The sequence below is a fragment of the Nicotiana tabacum genome, chromosome 12, assembly GCF_000715075.1.
Source record: "Nicotiana tabacum cultivar K326 chromosome 12, ASM71507v2, whole genome shotgun sequence".
Lineage (NCBI taxonomy): Eukaryota > Viridiplantae > Streptophyta > Magnoliopsida > Solanales > Solanaceae > Nicotiana > Nicotiana tabacum.
This window is the reverse complement of record NC_134091.1, coordinates 126620980-126639398: the sequence shown is the minus strand read 5'-3', so window position 1 is coordinate 126639398 and position 18419 is coordinate 126620980. Positions and strand designations below refer to the sequence as shown.

Genomic DNA, 18419 nt, shown 5'->3' with positions numbered 1-18419 from the left:
TTTAGAGGACCTCGAGCCATTTGCTCTTTTAAATCCCTTCAACCTGAAAAAACGCCAAAACGCACAGGCAAAATCACTTTACTTTTGCCGGAATCACAAATTCCGATTCTGAAGTCCGGTGAACTCAAGAAATGGTTATCAAAAAACGGGTAAACAAGCTTCCTGCTGAAAATGGCGGAACCAATGATGTTGAAGGTTTCCCTAAGAACAAAAAATGCAACGAACAGTTCGATCACTGGGCTTTTCTGGTAATTTCTGTTACTACCTTGAAAATGTATATTTAATTTGTTTATATTTTCTATGTGTGTGTGTGTGTGTGTGTGTGTGTGTGTGTGTGTGTGTGTGTGTGTGTAATTGAGCCAACTAGTTTTGTTGAGGTGGCAGTTGTAATTGGGACCTCCTAATTTTTCACAAAAATTTGTTAAAAGTCCAGTAAGAAGTTGTGCTTTGTTAATATGGATCTGAATGTCTGTGAACTGTATGAATTCTTCTGCATTTGATACGATGGAATTTCGATAGATGTGTTTTTGTTATTCTTACACCAGCCAATTTATAATAGTCATTACTCATATATCTTTCTAACGGAATTATTATTATATTCTTATAACCGTGGTGTCGGGGCAAGCTTACCGGCACCTCGACTAATTCTACGGGGCAGCTGCTACCTCTCACCAGTACAAGTACCGAGTAACTCTGTCCATCAAGGCTTGGACAGATGGGAAGAAATTACCAAGTATTTTGCCTTGGCTGGCTGGGATTTGAACCTGAGACCTCATGATTCTCAACTCACATCATTGACCATTAGGCCACACCCTTGGATTTTAGTATCTGTGGAGTTATACTATTGGATTGGTGCTTAGGGTATTAAATTATTATAGTAGCATGGTTTGTAATGCTGACTCCATTTAGATTTAATCGTAAAATCTAGCTTTTGATTAGTCAATTTGCCTAACTTTGAGTAAAACTATTTAAAGATTAATTTATTTTAAGATATCAAGTTTATAAGTATTTTTAGATAAAAAATTTCAGTTAAACTACTTATGTTTACCTAGAGCACCTCATCCTACTATTTGAACTATTCTTTTATTTTAAAAATGGTAATGTTGTTGTTGTTGTAATAATGAAGTAGTGGCTTTGGTAGTGTAATTACTCTTTTTAAGGAATTTATGCTCCCACCATGTTACTGTGTTTATAAAGACAATTGAGATACATGTTAGCGAAGCCTGAGTTTTCCTAAGAACATTTTGCGCGTAGTTTTGGATTGAGGTGTAGTTGTAAATGTTAATAAAATGTATGTTTAATGGTGGATATTGTGACTTTCACGTGGTTTTTTCCGTAGATTTGTGTAGAAAAAAAGAATGGAAATTCTCTGGCATCTCTCATTGGTACTCGTGTTAATCCAATATCTTTTAGCCTTATTTGGGTTTCTTTGTTTGTTTGCAATCTTGATCTTGCATCCCTCATCTACAGAAGCTTACGAATCAATATGGTTTTGGTCAGAGGCGGATCCAGAATTTGAACTTTATGGGCCGAGTTCGAATTATACCACAATTCATTTGATTTACTGGACTCAAAATGAATTATTTGTACTTATTTAGTGAATTTTTTAACATATATATAGTGCCCGAGTCAAAGCTACTGTTTCAGATGAATCCATACCTTCCCCTCTACATCCACCCCTGGTTTTGGTTACTGTTTTTATGGTCGAAGCAAGTGATTCCCCTTCTTTAGTATACCTGTCCATTAAGGCATACTTCCTTCTTGCATATGTGTTACAGCTCATAGCTGGGGCTGGGGTGACTCATGAGGTTTATGTTCGTAGCACCTCCTCTTATTTGAGTGTATTTTACTCTGCTTTTGCCTCCAGTAATCACTGTTCATTTTAAATATTCATACAAGTACAACAGTGTTCCGTAGGTATAAAAGAAAGACAAATTATTCCTAACTGGTGAACCATGTTTGGGTGAGGGGGTTGGGGGGAGGGGGGGCCTTTAATCCACCGAGTTTCAAAGTTGGAAGTAGCAGATTTCTCGGTTATCAGGAAAAAAGGAGAGAAATAATTTTTTTTTTGGAGTGAGATGGCCTGAATAGAACAAAATGGATACATAAGATTCATATAGTACAGTCAACTTGTTTGGAATTGAAGCGTAGTTGATCAAGTCTTTTGCCATTGCCTTTTCCTTTTCTGTTACCTGTAATTATAATGTGTCCATAAAATTGAACTGTTAGAGTGGTCTACATGGCCTACATTATAATTTTGTGTTTATGGTCGATGTTCTACTGATGCTGATTTTTGCAGGATCAAATTGAGGCCCCTATGTGGGTGGACCTTACCTTAGAATATAAGTCTGCCTATCAAGAAAAGTGAGCATCTACACAAGTTGTTAGGTTCTCAAATTCATGTTGGTTGCTTGAGAAATTAGTTTCTTGATCCAGCATATTCATCTTTTTGTTGCAGGGACGATGATTGGTTCCACATAAGCCATCCGTAAGCATCTTCTCGTTTTTCTTACTTAAGCAGTTTCACTTTATCGACGTGGTATCCTTACGTTGAATGAATATTTAGGTTTCACCACGCCTCTTCTAAAATGTTGAAATCTGCATTTTCTCATGCTGGAGAGGGTTCCATAAACCTAGAGCTCGGGTTGCAGGGGTCATGTTCTCCTAAGCTTCCACCTTCGGTTTCAAGATCAAGAGGCAAAGATTTGCGAAACAGACAATTGGGACAAGGATATCATTGGCTTACCTTGGATAAGAAACATCCAGTTAAACAATTAAGCTCTAAATCTTCGTCTGCAGATTCAGAAGCTTGTAAAGTAGTTAAGCAGAGGGCAAGCTCCAAAAAATTAACAAACTATGCTGCTTCAGACTCAGGTTCTTCTTGTCAGCCACCAGATCTTAGTTCTGGCAATGAAAAAATTAGCTCGAACTCTTTGGCTGTCACGAGATACGAAAGCCTGCCAAGAAGCTGCATTACATCGGAGAACGGTGAACAACATTACCAAAAATCATTGGGCATTAACAGTTTAAAGAAGTCTCTCAAAGTGTCTGATCAAGTACTTGGTCGAACTAGCGGGTTCTTGTCAGATCTAAGAGTAAGTCTGGGGAAAAGTTGTGTTACAAGACAAGCATCAAGAATGGAGGCAAACAATTTTAGGCAGTCAGAAGGTCAGAAATCTTCTTCAAGTATGTCGAGTGTAGGATCTTCTTCAAACCCCTACAAGGAAAGGGAGAATCTAAATGAGAGAAAAATTAAAGAGAAAACTCCAGATAGTAGAAATGCAAGTAGGATGGCTCGAGCTCCAATTGGAGAAATTAAGAAGGCAAAGATGTCCAAGGTTCCTGTTCAACCTCCTGATAAAACTTCTAACACTAAATTGGTTACTGGAAGATCTGTTTCTTTGTCCATTAGGAATGAAGGTGCTAAAGAAAAGGTGAGAGACTGGAAAAGTTGTTTGAAAAGCTTATATGACAGGCTTCCCATTTTCATTTTCAGTAAAAGGTTATGATTAGGTAGGCTATTGAATAGAATTTGTATGCTTTTTGCCTTTTGTTTTACTGATAGGTTTGGAGATTGAGAAGGGTTTCCCTAGTTTTTGACCATCTTTAAATTATTGAGCATTTGATCCAGGGCGAACATTTTAGATAAATTGAGCTGCTCTCAGGCTTCAGTCTGTTCGATGTTCGTGATGCATTATTTCATAACGTTTCATGTCACTTTCAACGAATGACAAACCAATTGATTTATCCAATTTTTGTGTTATGTTATAGGTACATCAACATAATGTACAAAGAAAACCTCTTATATTTCGAAGAGCCAATGATCATGTATCCTCAATTGTGGTCTCGAAGGCTACTGCAAGAATTGGAGGTAGCCAGTGCGTTAGGACTGTTGGCACCAGTAAGGTGAATGTGGTTGGGAGAATGGGTATGACCCAGAAGTCAAGCATCAATGGCAACCAAAGGTGTCGTACAGAATTCACAAGTTACACAAAGGAGAATAAACGAAGCACTGAGAACGCAAAGTCTAGTGATTTGATGGTAACCTTTGTCCTCTTAGCTACTATTATTGTTAGTTTTTCTGTTCAATTGTAAAAACAAAAAAAGGTATCTCTATAGATTAGATTAGTATATGCGAAGCTCATTCTGGAGACAGATTGCAGAATTTAGAGTATTCATTGATCATAGTCAGTAGTTTGTGGCCTTATTTCATGGAGTGCAACAGTCCTAACAACTTTAGAGTAGACCTGAGATGACCCATGAAATCGGACTAACCAGCTTGATAAAACAAAGCCCAGAGTGACCAATAAGAAAAAACTGAGCCTGCACGGTCCAGGCCCAGTTACTGAGCCAAGGTTGGTCCTAGGTTTTTCAACCAGTTAAGTGACCTGGATCATGACCGGCCCGACCAGCTAGGAATTAGAGAAAGTCCACTTTTAACCGAGATATTTCCTAAAAGAATAAAGTAGAAATTCCAAAGATAAAAGAAAATATAGGAAACATTCTTTTTTGAAAAAGAAAATAGCCTGGCCTATCCCAGCCCTTTACAAGTCCTGTTTACCGTTAGGGGTCGTGGTCTTTGTCGGGCTTATCCCCTTAAAATTAGCACAGCCTGGCCCATTTGAATTGAGCCAAGTGCAGGACTGGACCAAGCCCATCCAGCTGGACCAAGCCTGTCTGAGCTGGCCCAGTTAGCACATTTATTTTAAAGCATATACTTGTTAGTTATCTAGGCCCTTGGTTAATAAGCTGTATTAGATTTGTCACTCTTGCATCTCATTTTGATAGGGTTTCTTCCCATTGTTTATTTATGAGGTGTCAGATAGTCCTTACACCTATAGTAATTCGGTGGGAGAAGCAATTGTGCGAAAGGATTAACTGCCTTTACAATGTTACTAATGCAGGTGAACGCTGATAATAAAAGGGACGTGGCTAATCGTGTGAATACGAAGAAGAAGGTTTTCCTTAGATAAAATAGCTAATCTGTATGTACATAGTAGCACTCTGCCTGTTTTCATTCTTGTCGAGCTGCAACGAAGATGGATAAAATGATATGTTGATCGTCTTATGCTGTCAAATAGGTTTTACGATTTTCATTTTAGTTCATCTTGTTGATATTCAATGTCCACTGAATAAAAGAGAGCTGCAATGGGAGATCAAGCTCTCTGAAATTTTGCTTTGCAGATGTTGATCAAAAGTTGACAGTATGTCTATTTTCCACATTAATTTGTTCAACATTACTGTGATGCTGTCTTTTTTCACAGGGTAAGCCATCTAAACTTATCGATAAATTTCATTGATCTATTGATTATATCTTGATCCTTCAAGTGATAACTTACAAGAAATGAAACATGAACTGTAGCTTCAATCAGAATCCCTTTTATAGACCTCAAGTCAAGCCCCTTCTCCCTTTAGTTTTTCCTGTACATCTAAAGGGTGTACATTCTTGTGAAATTCTGAAATTGCTAAGGGTGTGTTTGGTACGAATGTTTTCCAATTTTCCCATGTTTGGTTGGCCTAAATGTTTTGGAAAACATTTTCCTCGTGAACTCATTTTCCTCCAATTCCCTATCAAGAGAAAGGAAAACATTTTCCAAAACTCCTTCTCAACCTTCACAAACCCCCATCCCCACCAACCCACCCCACCCACCCCAACTCCTACCCCCACCTCCCCACCCCACCCCCACCCCCACTCCCACCCTAAATAAAAATATTATTAATAGTACTTTCTTTTCATGTTATAGATAGATTTTTTTTCATTTCTTCATGATATATAAAAGTATTTTTTTCATTTTAACAAAAAAAATACTTTCTTTTCATGTTATAGATAGATTTTTTTTTTCATTTCAACAAATGAGTATTTTTTTTCATGATATATAAAAGTATTTTTTTCATTTTAACAACAAAAATACTTTCTTTTCATGTTATAGATAGATTTTTTTTTTTCATTTCAACAAATGAGTATTTTTTTTCATGATATATAAAAGTATTTTTTTCATTTTAACAAAAAAATACTTTCTTTTCATGTTATAGATAGATTTTTTTTTCATTTCAACAAATGAATGTTTTTTTTCATGATATATAAAAGTATTTTTTTCATTTTAACAAAAAAAATACTTTCTTTTCATGTAGAAAAAGTATTTTCTTTTATTTCAATAAAATGAGTACTTTATTTTCATGTTTTAGAAAGAATATTTTCTTTTTCAACCAAATAAAGAGTTTTTTTTTATAGTTATGGAACACAAATTTCAACGTTAATTTTGCATAAAAAAGTAAAGCAACACATTAGTTCCTTTGGGTTTGTGTGAATTTTTAGAGACTTGGGTGAAGGGGGTGGGGTGAGGGGGGATGAGGAGAGTAGCATAAAAAAATATTTTCTACTCTCTAACCAAACACTAGAAAATATTTTTCGGAAAATATTTTTCACTCATCAACCAAATAAGAGAAAATAAGTGATAAAATCACTCATTTTCATAGAAAACATTTTCCTTACCACTGTATGCCTCCACCATTGGCGGTTAGCAGGGGCGGAGCCACCTAGAGCCAAGAGGGTTCATATGAACCCGCTTCGTTGAAAAATTTTGGTATTTTATGTAGGTTAAATTCTGTAAAATATAGATATAACCCTTTGTTGAACCCACTTGATAGAAGATGATCCTTTGGAAAGATGATCAAGCGAGTTCAAACTTTAGTGTAGGTCGCGAGTTTTTTCCCCTAGTTTTTGGAGGCTAGGACTAATAAATAGTTACCCTTGTTAGTTGATTCTTCCTTTTCCTCTATGTGCTTTAGTTTTTATCTCTATTTTTGTACTTTATTTTTATTTTACATTTCATCTCTTTACTAAAATCTAGTAGGAAATATTTTACAGTTTATTTTACTTTATAAGGATCAAACTTTTCTACAAAATGAAATCTTACATTATTTTTGCTAAAATATGCAAGTGCAATCTTTAAATTGTTTATAATTTGTTAGTTCAACTTAAATTGTTTATTTTATGTTACATTAAAATTATTAATTTACTTTATAAGCTCTCTTCTCTTATAAATTTGTATTAGTTTAGCTTAAATCATAACTCTTTATTTTTTCGTTGTCTTTTGTTTGTAAATTAGCGACTTTTTTCGTTACAGATTTTAGATTTTTCCCAATTTCTAGAGTCTAGAAGGTTTCTAAACTGGGTAAATAGATTTTTAGTTAAAGTAACAAAGGTGAAATTCTTTGAACTAAATTTTTTAAATTAAATAAATAAATTGTTAATATATTTACTTAAAGTAAGTAGTCTTTGTTAAATATTTTAAATTTTTTGTTCAACTTTCTTTTATAGAAAAAAGGGATGTTGACTGCAACTTTTTTAAGTTGTTCATTTTGTGATAGAATTATGAATTTAATGTAAAAAAAGGCATCGGACAAATCTTACTTGTCGGTATTAACATTATATTTTTTGAACCCGCTTGCTTGAAATCCTGGGTCCGCCGGCTGTTAGTAAGAAGGATGGACCATATTTATGTGTCAGCACAGAAAATTTTGCTTCGGAAAAAAACAAACAATTGGACGAGACAAGGAAAAGTTCAAGAAAGTGTACTATTTCTGTTATAACAGAAATGTCAGTGTTTCATCGTCTGTACAAGTGCAAACAACAAAGTTTACAATGCCAAGCCAAGAAAAATGAAGAATATTATCAAGAATAAATTCATGTGCTCCTTTCACTCTACACACTTGCTGATCTACCATACAAGTTACGGGTTCGACACAATTCAATAATTTGGATCCAAATGGGTGACATTACATTATATCTGCAATATTATCTTATACATATATTTTATAGCGATAGAAATGTCACTATATGTTTAAGGCTATAAATTTAAAACTCTTTCGTTTTTTCTTAAACTTCATGCTCAGCCAAATACCTTCACATAGTGTAAGACGGAGGAAGCAATACAATAGCGATAGAAATGTCACTGTATGTTTAAGGCTATAAATTTCAAATCTTTTTCGTCTTTTCTTAAATTTCATATTCAGCCAAATACCATTCACATAACATAAGACGGAGAAAGCAATAGTGTATTACAAGTCTCCCCTTAGTGAGCTCTAAAATAGAATATGCTTTTTTTTTCTTCCTACATGCCCCAACAAAGTTTATGTAGTAATAAGAGGAGATGGATTAGATAGAGTACATAAACTTGCAATGGATGGAAGGATTTAACTTATATATACTTTTATTGTATTATAACTTATTATATCATGTTATTTCTTCGTATGCGCATACAATGTGACTTTGTGCTAATGCCTTATAAAGCTTGTGATGTGGGATTCGTCTAAGGTATTATGTGCACACTTTTTTCAGAAGTTTGTCAATCTAGAAGCCTGACAGTCCTTCTTTTGCTCTGTCCTCGTCGCCCCCCTTTCTCTCATGGACGTCACAATTATATAGGTTGCATTAATGTGATGGCGTAAAATAATTGTCGGTGTTTATAAATTAAACTCGATGAAAATAGTGAGGTGATAATTGAAGGAATATTTATGGCAATTAAGATAATGTGTTCAAGTTCCTAACGGCTCTATTTCTCAAAATCGAGCTCCTAAGTCTGTTTTTTCGAAAGCGATATATGATGTAATAGTAATCTTATAATAGTAACGTAGACAGATTTTTTCATATAATTGATTTGCAAACAAACAAAAAGAAGGAAACTGCGTCGAAGCTTGTTTTTTTCAAACTTATTCGCAAAATAGACTCCTACTTTGCCAACCTCTGCAGCTTCCTCCAAATCTTTATTTGCCTTATTTAAACTTTCCCTCTTTTTGTCTCCTTATTTCTCACTCTTTTTATTCCAATATTACCCCTTTCAACTTTTTTCTTATTTATATTTTGAATTTTATTCTAACAGCATAAATAGCTACTTCATTTTTTCTACTTTTATGTAATACATTTTAATTTTAAATTTGTCTAAAAAATAATGATATTTTTGTATATTTAGAACGACCTAATTTTAAGTCTACATTTTTGAACTTAATGACATGATTTTATAGTCAGAAAAATGTATATGAAGTATTTTAGACTACAAGTCTTAAATGTTTTTTTCTTCTTTCTTTCGTAGTCAAACACCTTCACAAACGAGACGGAGGGAGTAATAGTTTTACTTTAGAATTAACTAAGATGTTGACAGTAAGTATGGACATATAGTTTAGTTAAATTTTCTTATATATTGACGGTGTGTTTGTGTATATAACTAAATGCTTTAACTTATATAATCAATATAATTTAATCTGTTGTAGAATGTTATACACCTTATTTTTTCAAGTTATGACTCTAATTATAATTATCGATAATAACTACCTTAAACCCCTACATTAAAATTACCAATGTGCTAGGTTTTTCTATTTTCAGTTTCATTAATAGATGCTACAAATTACCAAAGGGTCAGTCTAGGAAATTCTTCCAATTTGTCTTCTTACGTTATAAGCTCCAAATATATCTCTAACCAATGCTCCAAAACTACAATTATTTGTCTTCTTCTTGAAAATATTATAGACCCCATTCCTACGTCTAAAAGCTCAAATATATACTGCATATATATATATATATATATATACATACATATATATATATATTCTCTTCCCTTCTCAAACCCAACTAAAATCAACCTTCTCTTCACACCTCCTTCAATCACTTCGCTGTCGTTACTATTAACTTTTCCGTCGAAGTCTATCCTGTAGAGGTAATCAAATACAAAAAAGTTACTACTATAAAAAAAAAAATTAAAAATGACTAGTCATTATGAGGATATATACAGTGTCAGTGACGATGACAACGACGACGACGAAGAAGAAGAAATTGAAGAAGAAGAAGAAAATAACTCAGAAGAATGTAACAAAATTCAAGAAGGCAGAAATAAAGGAAGATTAATCATAGAATTTTTCTCAAGAAATAAGATAATAGACCCTAGAGCACAATGGGTTCAAGAATGGAACAGAGTATTTTTATTAGTATGTGCCATAGGGCTATTTTTAGACCCTTTATTTTTCTATGCTCTTTCTATAAGTGAGAATTGCATGTGTCTCTTCGTCGACGGTTGGTTCGCCGTGACGGTGACGGTTCTCCGGTGCATGACCGACGCATTGCACGTGTGGAATATGTGGTTGCAATTCAAGATGATTAATAGATCACGGCGAACTCATATGGTGGCTAAGAAGGGTTTCTTCTTTGATCTCTTTGTCATCCTCCCTTTACCCCAGGTGAGTTAGTTCTATTCATTTCTTATGGCTCGAATTCTTAAAAAATGTGGTCGGGTGCGTGTCGAATTCTCCAAATGTGATGCGTTTTCGGAAGATCCGACACTAGTGCAACATGATTTTGGAGAGTCCGAACAATATATTTAATTTGTTTATGTTTTCTATGTGTGTGTGTAATTGAGCCAACTAGTTTTGTTGAGGTGGCAGTTGTAATTGGGACCTCCTAATTTTTCACAAAAAATTGTTAAAAGTCCTGTAAGAAGTTGTGCTTTGTTAATTGGTTCTATTCATTTCTTATGTACTATGTTGGTCGAACTCTTTAAAAATACTGTCTCATGCATGTCGGATTCTCCAAAAATAGTATATTTTTTGGAGGTTCTGATACGGGTGCGCCAACATTTTTGGAGAGTTCGAGCAACATACCTTATAATCACAAGTGAATTCAGAATTAAAGTTAGTGAGTTCGGAATAAGTGTGATTTTATTTTAATTTTTTTATACATACATATAGGTTGAGTCGAAAATAGCATGTTCAGTTGAAAATACGAAACTCGTTCTAAAATTGGCTCAACTTATGGCTCATGCACTCCGAAAGAATCAACAAATAATTAAACCTATGATTCACAAGCAGAGGCGAATGTACAGTATACCATATATGTTCATAGTACGGTAATTTTTGTATAGGCCCTGAATATATATTAAAAATTTATTAAGTATCTATAAATATTTGACTGTAAATCCAGTTATATATATTATTGTATATTAACTTAAAGTTTATGTAGAAACGTATAGTTTCAAATTCTAAATCAGCCTTACTCACAAATTTTTCTTTCTTTTTAATCAAAACGGTGTATATATCTTCTGAGCAGTGGCACAACCACATTGAACCAAGGGGTATTGCCGGAAAATTATACTATATTATTAGATAAATTTTTTTATTTTATGTATATTTACTATATGTTGATTCCCCTTAACTTTTTGATTATTTAATTTTTTTATATTTTGACACCTCTTGATGAAAATTCGGGCTCTGCCGATGAGGTATCAATAGTCAATAGAAGGTGATGCCAAATGGTATAATAATGTATGTTTTGGATTTTAGCATGAAATTATAGTAAAAGATGACAAAGCTGGCGTGCATGTCATCCGTTGCTTTTGTTGCATGCAGCGACAATCGCAATAGCAGTAAGCATGTGATGTAACCTTGTGTTTTAAGCAAATTTGTACTAACAAAGTATTATTAAGTGTGGAGGCGGATCCAGAATTTTGAATTTATGAGTTCTAGATTCTTGAAAAGGTTGTTTATCATTAGATTCTAAATAAATTATTTATATATTTTTAATAAATTTCTTAACATAAATATAATTAAGGTTTTGGCCAAAATTATTGAATTCTGCCGAGCCTAACTAGAATTCTAACTTCGCCTCCGACTAGGTGTTTATCTTTGCAAATGACATTTATTTTCGACATATTTTGTGCATGCGGAAGATAACCTCATACGAATTAAAAAGTCCGATTTCTTTGTTATTATCCTCGTTTTATTTTATGTGAATATATTTGACAGGGCATAAACTTGAAGAAAAAAAAATTTTGAAATTTATTGTCTTAAATATGATATAAGATTAGTATAGCAAATAAAATCATGCAATTAAGAATAAAATGAGAAGTTTAATATTAAATTATTTTCAAATATAGCAAGGTGTCACTACAATTAATTATTTCCACCTCCACATTAATTCTTAAACTACTTAGCACCTATGTCGTGCGGATTCTCCAAAATGATGCCGCACTCGTGTCGTATAAATATACAATTTTTGGAGGATCCGACACGCACCTAGAAACATTTTCGGAGAGTCTGAGCTGACATATAGTATAGTTTTCAGATTGTTGGACGTACTTAATTAATTCACAAAACAACTTTTGCAGCTAGTGATGTGGGTGGGAATCCCAGCTCTACTAGAGAAAGGATCGACAACAACAGTGATGACAGTGCTATTAATAATGTTTCTGTTTCAGTATTTGCCCAAAATCTATCACTCCATTTGCCTCTTGAGAAGAATGCAGAATCTTTCTGGCTACATCTTTGGCACTGTTTGGTGGGGAATTGCTCTTAATACCATCGCTTATTTCGTCGCCTCGCACGTAAGAACGAACTTTAAATCCCTATTTTAAATTTCGGCAAAAGTTTAAGTTATGTACACTCAATATTGTTATACTAGTACTTATACACTATTAGTCTAGTTACCTACAATAACATTATAGTAAAGGCTTATAACAAGCATGATTTGATAACTCGAAAAGTAGATAACCGTCTATTAAAGGTTAGATAAATTACTTTGATACTATAAAATTTTTTAATTTTATACTATCCGTATATATAACTTAAATCCTTCCCAAAATCATGTACATGATATAAAGGAAATCTAGATTTTAATTAACCACAAGGGGTGGATATGGAAATAGAGAAACTCATGCGGTGCTTCCCCCTTAAATGGGCCCAATCAGGGGCGAAGCTTTGTTCACTTACACTGCGTATCTAGGTAAAATATTAGGTTTTAAAGGTATATAACATATATTGAACATCCTTTATCGAAGATTTTTTTACTTCTTTGAAGTTTGAACACCCTTGGGAAATTTTTAGTTTCGCCACTGGACCCAATGCGGAGCGAATCTGAATTAATCAGGCCATAAAATACCGAATACCGAATGGTTAAACAAAATAACTCTAGGTTTTAAAGTAAATAAATAAAACTTATTGAATTAAGTTCAAAGTACATGAATTTAGAACGAGAACTCAACCATGATTATTTTTGTTATAATCCATTCTCACCGTTCTAAACAGCTAAGAGTTGTAATAACTAAGTGAATATATACAAACATTGAGTAGGCCATATTATTTTTATGCATGTATACTCGGTATTGAATTCCCTTGATTTCTTCGTGTGTTTATTTTTTATGAATCCCCTCGGTAAAAATCGTGCTTCCGACATTAGAGCAGGCTGTGGGGGCATGTTGGTACTTGCTAGGAATCCAAAGGGCAGCAAAATGTCTAAAAGAACAGTGCAGAGTTACAAAGGGTTGTGGCCTGAATATGTTGGCATGTCAAGAGCCAATTTACTATGGCACAAGTAGTTTGGTGAAGGAAAAAAGTCGATTAATTTGGGGTGAAACCAGTAATGCAAGATTTACATGCTTAAACAATGGCGAAAATTTTGATTATGGAGCTTATAAATGGACTGTTCAACTTTTTGCAAATGAAAATCGTTTTGAGAAGATACTCCTTCCCATCTTTTGGGGTCTCATGACTCTCAGGTACTTTTATTTCGTCATCTGTTTCAATTTACATGACATTATTTGCTTTTTAGTTTGTTAAAAAAAATTGACAGTTTTTAAAAATTTTAAGAAGTTAACTTAAATAAACTTTCGTTTTACTCTTAATAACAGACTTTTATAACCGTACAAATGCTATGACGTGTTTAACACTACAAGAAAAGTTTCAGAAATCTAAACAATATAATCGCTTCCAATATAATAGTCGGAAATGTATAATTTTACCATATTAATATATAATATACATATTTCAACATATATTTTATATACTTGGTTAGTAGAGAAAGTAATATAATCTAGTGGTTTTACTTTTTGTTTGGTTATGTTTATATCGAGCCAATAACAAATTAATCAAAGTGGATTATGCATATCATTATATTGAACAGTACATTTGGAAACTTGGAGAGCACAACAGATTGGCTAGAAGTGATTTTCATAATCATCGTTCTTACCTCTGGGCTAATTCTGGTCACCATGTTCATTGGTAATATCAAGGTAAATTTCCTAATGTTGTAACCACTCGATAGAGAAATATTATATTGCTCTAGTAAATGGAATACGTAATAATATATAGAATTTAACTTATATCTAACACCGGTGTGATAATCTTTTTTACATTCTTACTGTATGTGTAGCTAGTAGGTAAAATTTTCTTTATTTTTCAAATTTTTGATTCTATTTTTTATCGATGGTTACGTATAGTTATTTTTTAGATGACCTGATAATATAAAAATATTTTTACCAGTCAATATATGAAAGTTGTAATTTGATTTAAGTTATGAGTGAAAAATCATTCACACCCCTAAGCTTGTTTTCAAAATCAAACCCCCCCTCCAATTTTAATTTGAATTTTGAATGATAGTTATTCTCCCTCTCCTATACTACACAATCTCTATTTAGCCATGGCTTTTATATATGTAAGGGAAAAATAGATAATGTGTATCGTTCAAAGTTGGAGGAGAAGTTTGATCTTTAAAGCAAACTTGGGAAGTGTAAATAATTTTCACCCTTTAATTTATACTCCTATATATATATATATACACTGATAGTGTAAAGTTTCTTACGTGTTAATTAATCAGTATCATTTAATATGTGTTAACAAATGGTTAATTACCTTTTACTCGTTACCAATTATAAGTAACTCGATCGTAACGTATAAATATTTTTTTACACTGTCAACGCATAAAACTTCGAGGCGTATGTTGATACATGAAATGCAGGTGTTCTTGCATGCAACAACATCAAAGAAACAGGCAATGCAACTGAAAATGAGAAAGATAGAATGGTGGATGAGAAGTAGACGTTTGCCTCGGGAGTTAAAGCAGAGAACTCGAAATTTTGAAAGGCAAAAATGGGCAGCAATGAGAGGAGTTGATGAATGTGAAATGATCAGAAATCTGCCCGAGGGCCTTAGGAGGGACATTAAATATCATCTATGTTTGGACTTGGTCAGGCAGGTAAAGTTTTATTTGGGATTCTTACACAAATCGCCGACTAGATTCACTGTTTAATCTTTTTTAGCCGATATACATATATTATATACTAATTAATTACGGTTATGCACATATTATATATCTATAAGCTATTTTTAATTTAAGCAGTTGGGTAGACTGTTAGGTTTTGATTATATTTTTAATCTAATAGGACTCTCTTTCTTTAAGGAAGGGAAAAAAGACTCCTAAAAGGAATAAATCTCATTCATATGTCTTATCCGTTTCTTGGAGGAAAACTTGTAGACATTTATAAATTGAGTATTCATCCTTCATACAACAACACAATAATCTCCACAATGTAGTTCTTACGAGAATCATGTTTAGGGTAGATTATTCTTCCAAAAAATTTATTCTCTTTTTATATTAGTTATAGATTATATGTAGGTTGATTGACCAAATCACTATAAATTATTATGTCTAGTTTAGTATATTTTTCTTTGTTGTCTAATTTATCGTCTCAAAAGTTTACCTTGTTAGCTTCCCCGCATGCATCATGTTATTTCGATCACAACATGGACAACTATTTTGGGTTAGTTCTTCTAATTTTTCATTAATTAACCTAATATATTGCACTTAATTATTTCAGGTGCCTTTGTTTCAACATATGGATAATTTGGTGCTCGAGAACATATGTGATCGGGTTAAGTCCCTGATTTTTACAAAGGGGGAAACGGTAAGTTCGAACCTAATAACAGCATTTGCATTTGGTAATAATCTATTCTGATAACCCAAAATTAGGCCAGTAAGTGCAAATTTCTTCCCCAAATAGTTGCACAGATGGTCACTTAAATTTTGCTTTGTCGCACTAAAGTTACTAAATTATTTTTTACAATAAAAAAGTTATTCAACTTTATTAAATTAAAGTATCAGGAAAGTCATAAAAACAAAAAAAAGTCACTCAATTGCACCTAAATATCATAAAAAATATCTCAATTGTTTTCATCCATATGATTTTATGCGATACTTAAGTAGTTAAAATTGAGAGATCCCTTTTGGTTACAGAATATAGTTTAGTGCCTTTTGTGATACTAGGATAAAATTGACTTTTTCGTTACAAAAGATAATCTAGTAATTAACTTTGATGTAAGAAACTGAAATTTGAGTAACCATTCATAATCTTATGTACATACAATTATATTTTACTGGCTTATATTTACGCTCACTAATTTAAAATCTCGAATCCACCTTTGATTCTAATATCTTCCCTTATTTCTTTTTTTGGTTAGATAACAAAAGAGGGTGATCCAGTTCAGAGAATGTTATTCATTGTAAGAGGTCACCTCCAAAGTAGTCAATTTTTGCGAGATGGTGTGAAAAGTTGTTGCATGTTAGGCCCCGGCAACTTCAGCGGAGATGAACTTCTGTCATGGTGCCTCCGGCGGCCTTTTGTAGAGCGGCTACCGCCGTCGTCATCGACACTGGTGACGCTTGAGACCACCGAAGCCTTCGGCCTTGAGGCCGAAGATGTCAAGTATGTCACACAACATTTCAGGTCAGTGACGGTATTTGAGTTATGCGTTCAGTTGAATTCAGTATTTTTTATACAAAACATAAAGGTATATGTGAATAAGCATAAAATTTTAACATATACTCTCCTTGTCTCATTTTATCTATATTTGGGGAGTCAATAATTTTTATTTAACTATGATTTTTTTTAAATGTTTTAAAATATTTTGAATTATTATCAATGGTGGATCCAGTATTTTCACTGGGATAATTCAAAATATAAAGAAGTAAGTAAACACATGAAGAAGTCAAAAGGATTTTTAACATCTACTATATACATATATAATTTTAACCTTATATATGCGGTATAATTTTTCATGAAGGGGGTTCTAAACGCCTTTGCATCCCCTAGTTCCCTCCTTGCTAACTATGTTGACTTATTATACTAGTAGTTGTCTTATAATTTTTAGATATGTATATTTTAGTTAAACAAAACTTAAAGAATTTATGTCCAAGTTTACATCGAAAATTAGGTACATTGCCCCTCGCACTCTGAACCTAGAAGAAATATTAATTAAGTTCTGAACTCATAATTCTATAAATAGAATTTATTTAGTATTAGAAATTTAAACGGTGAATCCATTATATTTAAATTCTAAATCCGTCCCTAATAATTTCAGGTATACATTTGTGAAAGAAAAAGTGAAGAGAAGTGCAAGGTATTATTCACCAGGGTGGAGAACTTGGGGTGCTGTTGCTATTCAATTAGCTTGGAGAAGATACAAACATCGTTTAACACTTACTTCTTTGTCTTTCATTAGACCAAGAAGGCCATTGTCTCGTTGTTCTTCGCTAGGGGAAGATAGACTTAGGATTTATACTGCTTTGTTGACTTCACCTAAGCCAAATCAAGATGATTTTGATTTCTAAAATCATTTAAGAAAAGACATTTGTACTGATATATAATACTTATAATTTTCTTTAATTCGATTAATATATCATTAAAGGTTCTATTTAGATACTAATAAGGGTTGCGGTGGGGTGGTAATACTCCTGCATTCTTAACCAGAGGTTTCAGGTTCGAGTCCTGAGTAAGGAGTTGTCTTTGTTAGAGAACGCTTTATACCCCTCAACTTTCCGGTGTGAATCCAAATTTAGACAGACTCCAATTCGGATTCCAGATACCGGGTGAAAAAAAAAAGGGTTCTAATCATAATTAATAACTTGGTTTAGTTTGTGTACGCTGATAGTTCTAAATGTTGACAAAATTAGAGTGTCTATGTTTTTACTTGATCTTTGTTTCCAATTTTTATTAAACGGATCATTCTTTTTTGAACAGATAAAAAAGAAAATATGATAATATAAATGAAAGGAGTAACTAAGTAAGTAACTGATAAAATAATTTAGGTGCGCTCAAATTGGACACCATAATTACAAAAAAGAATTAGAAAAAAGAAAGAGTAGACTAGCACTAAAATCCTATGTTGCTAGGACTCTTCATTAATGTCGCTGGGTGCATGTCGGATCATCCAAATATAATGTATTTTTGAATGATCCGACACGAATACAACGATTTTGAAGAGTCCGCGGAATATAGCTAAAATCTTATAGTATTAGGACCCCAACAACTCAAATTCATAACTTTATTCAAACTCTCCTCTTTCATCTCCGGCCTGATCATAATCTTGCCGGAGAACTCTGAAGCAGTCGACGCCGACGTCGCCGGAGTAGCAGCTCGGAATAATTTTGCCGGAGTAGTACCAGAAGAAGAAGAAGATAATAAATTAGTCTTAGCATGTTGGTGCAATGACCTAAAAGTGTAAGTCCATCTTGCAAAACCCTGATCTTTTAATGCCTCAATTTCTCCTATACTTACTGCAACAATCCATGTTGATCTCTTTGTAGCTGCTGCTACTGCAGTCAT

At 33.3% G+C, this 18419-nt stretch overlaps 3 protein-coding genes across 3 annotated transcripts; 2 read left to right on the top strand and 1 right to left on the bottom strand.

Annotated features, from left to right (window-relative positions):
* The first annotated feature begins 42 nt into the window (after nt 1-42).
* LOC107830903 (uncharacterized) lies at nt 43-5221 on the top strand. The gene is made up of 6 exons (XM_016658582.2): nt 43-248; nt 2300-2364; nt 2459-2488; nt 2567-3434; nt 3772-4041; nt 4905-5221. Exons 1-6 carry the CDS (start codon nt 132-134, stop codon nt 4971-4973), a joined length of 1419 nt encoding a protein of 472 aa, XP_016514068.2. The 5' UTR covers nt 43-131; the 3' UTR covers nt 4974-5221.
* Nucleotides 5222-9551: 4330 nt separating this feature from the next.
* Nucleotides 9552-17480, top strand: LOC107830902 (cyclic nucleotide-gated ion channel 4). Its single transcript, XM_016658581.2, has 8 exons — nt 9552-10230; nt 12153-12368; nt 13225-13538; nt 13943-14051; nt 14777-15013; nt 15636-15722; nt 16276-16541; nt 17176-17480. The coding sequence occupies exons 1-8, from the start codon at nt 9760-9762 to the stop codon at nt 17423-17425; spliced, it is 1950 nt and encodes a 649-aa protein (XP_016514067.1). The 5' UTR covers nt 9552-9759; the 3' UTR covers nt 17426-17480.
* A 612-nt stretch (nt 17481-18092) lies between these two features.
* LOC142167378 (uncharacterized) lies at nt 18093-18419 on the bottom strand. Its single transcript, XM_075227543.1, has one exon. It carries the CDS (start codon nt 18417-18419, stop codon nt 18093-18095), a length of 327 nt encoding a protein of 108 aa, XP_075083644.1.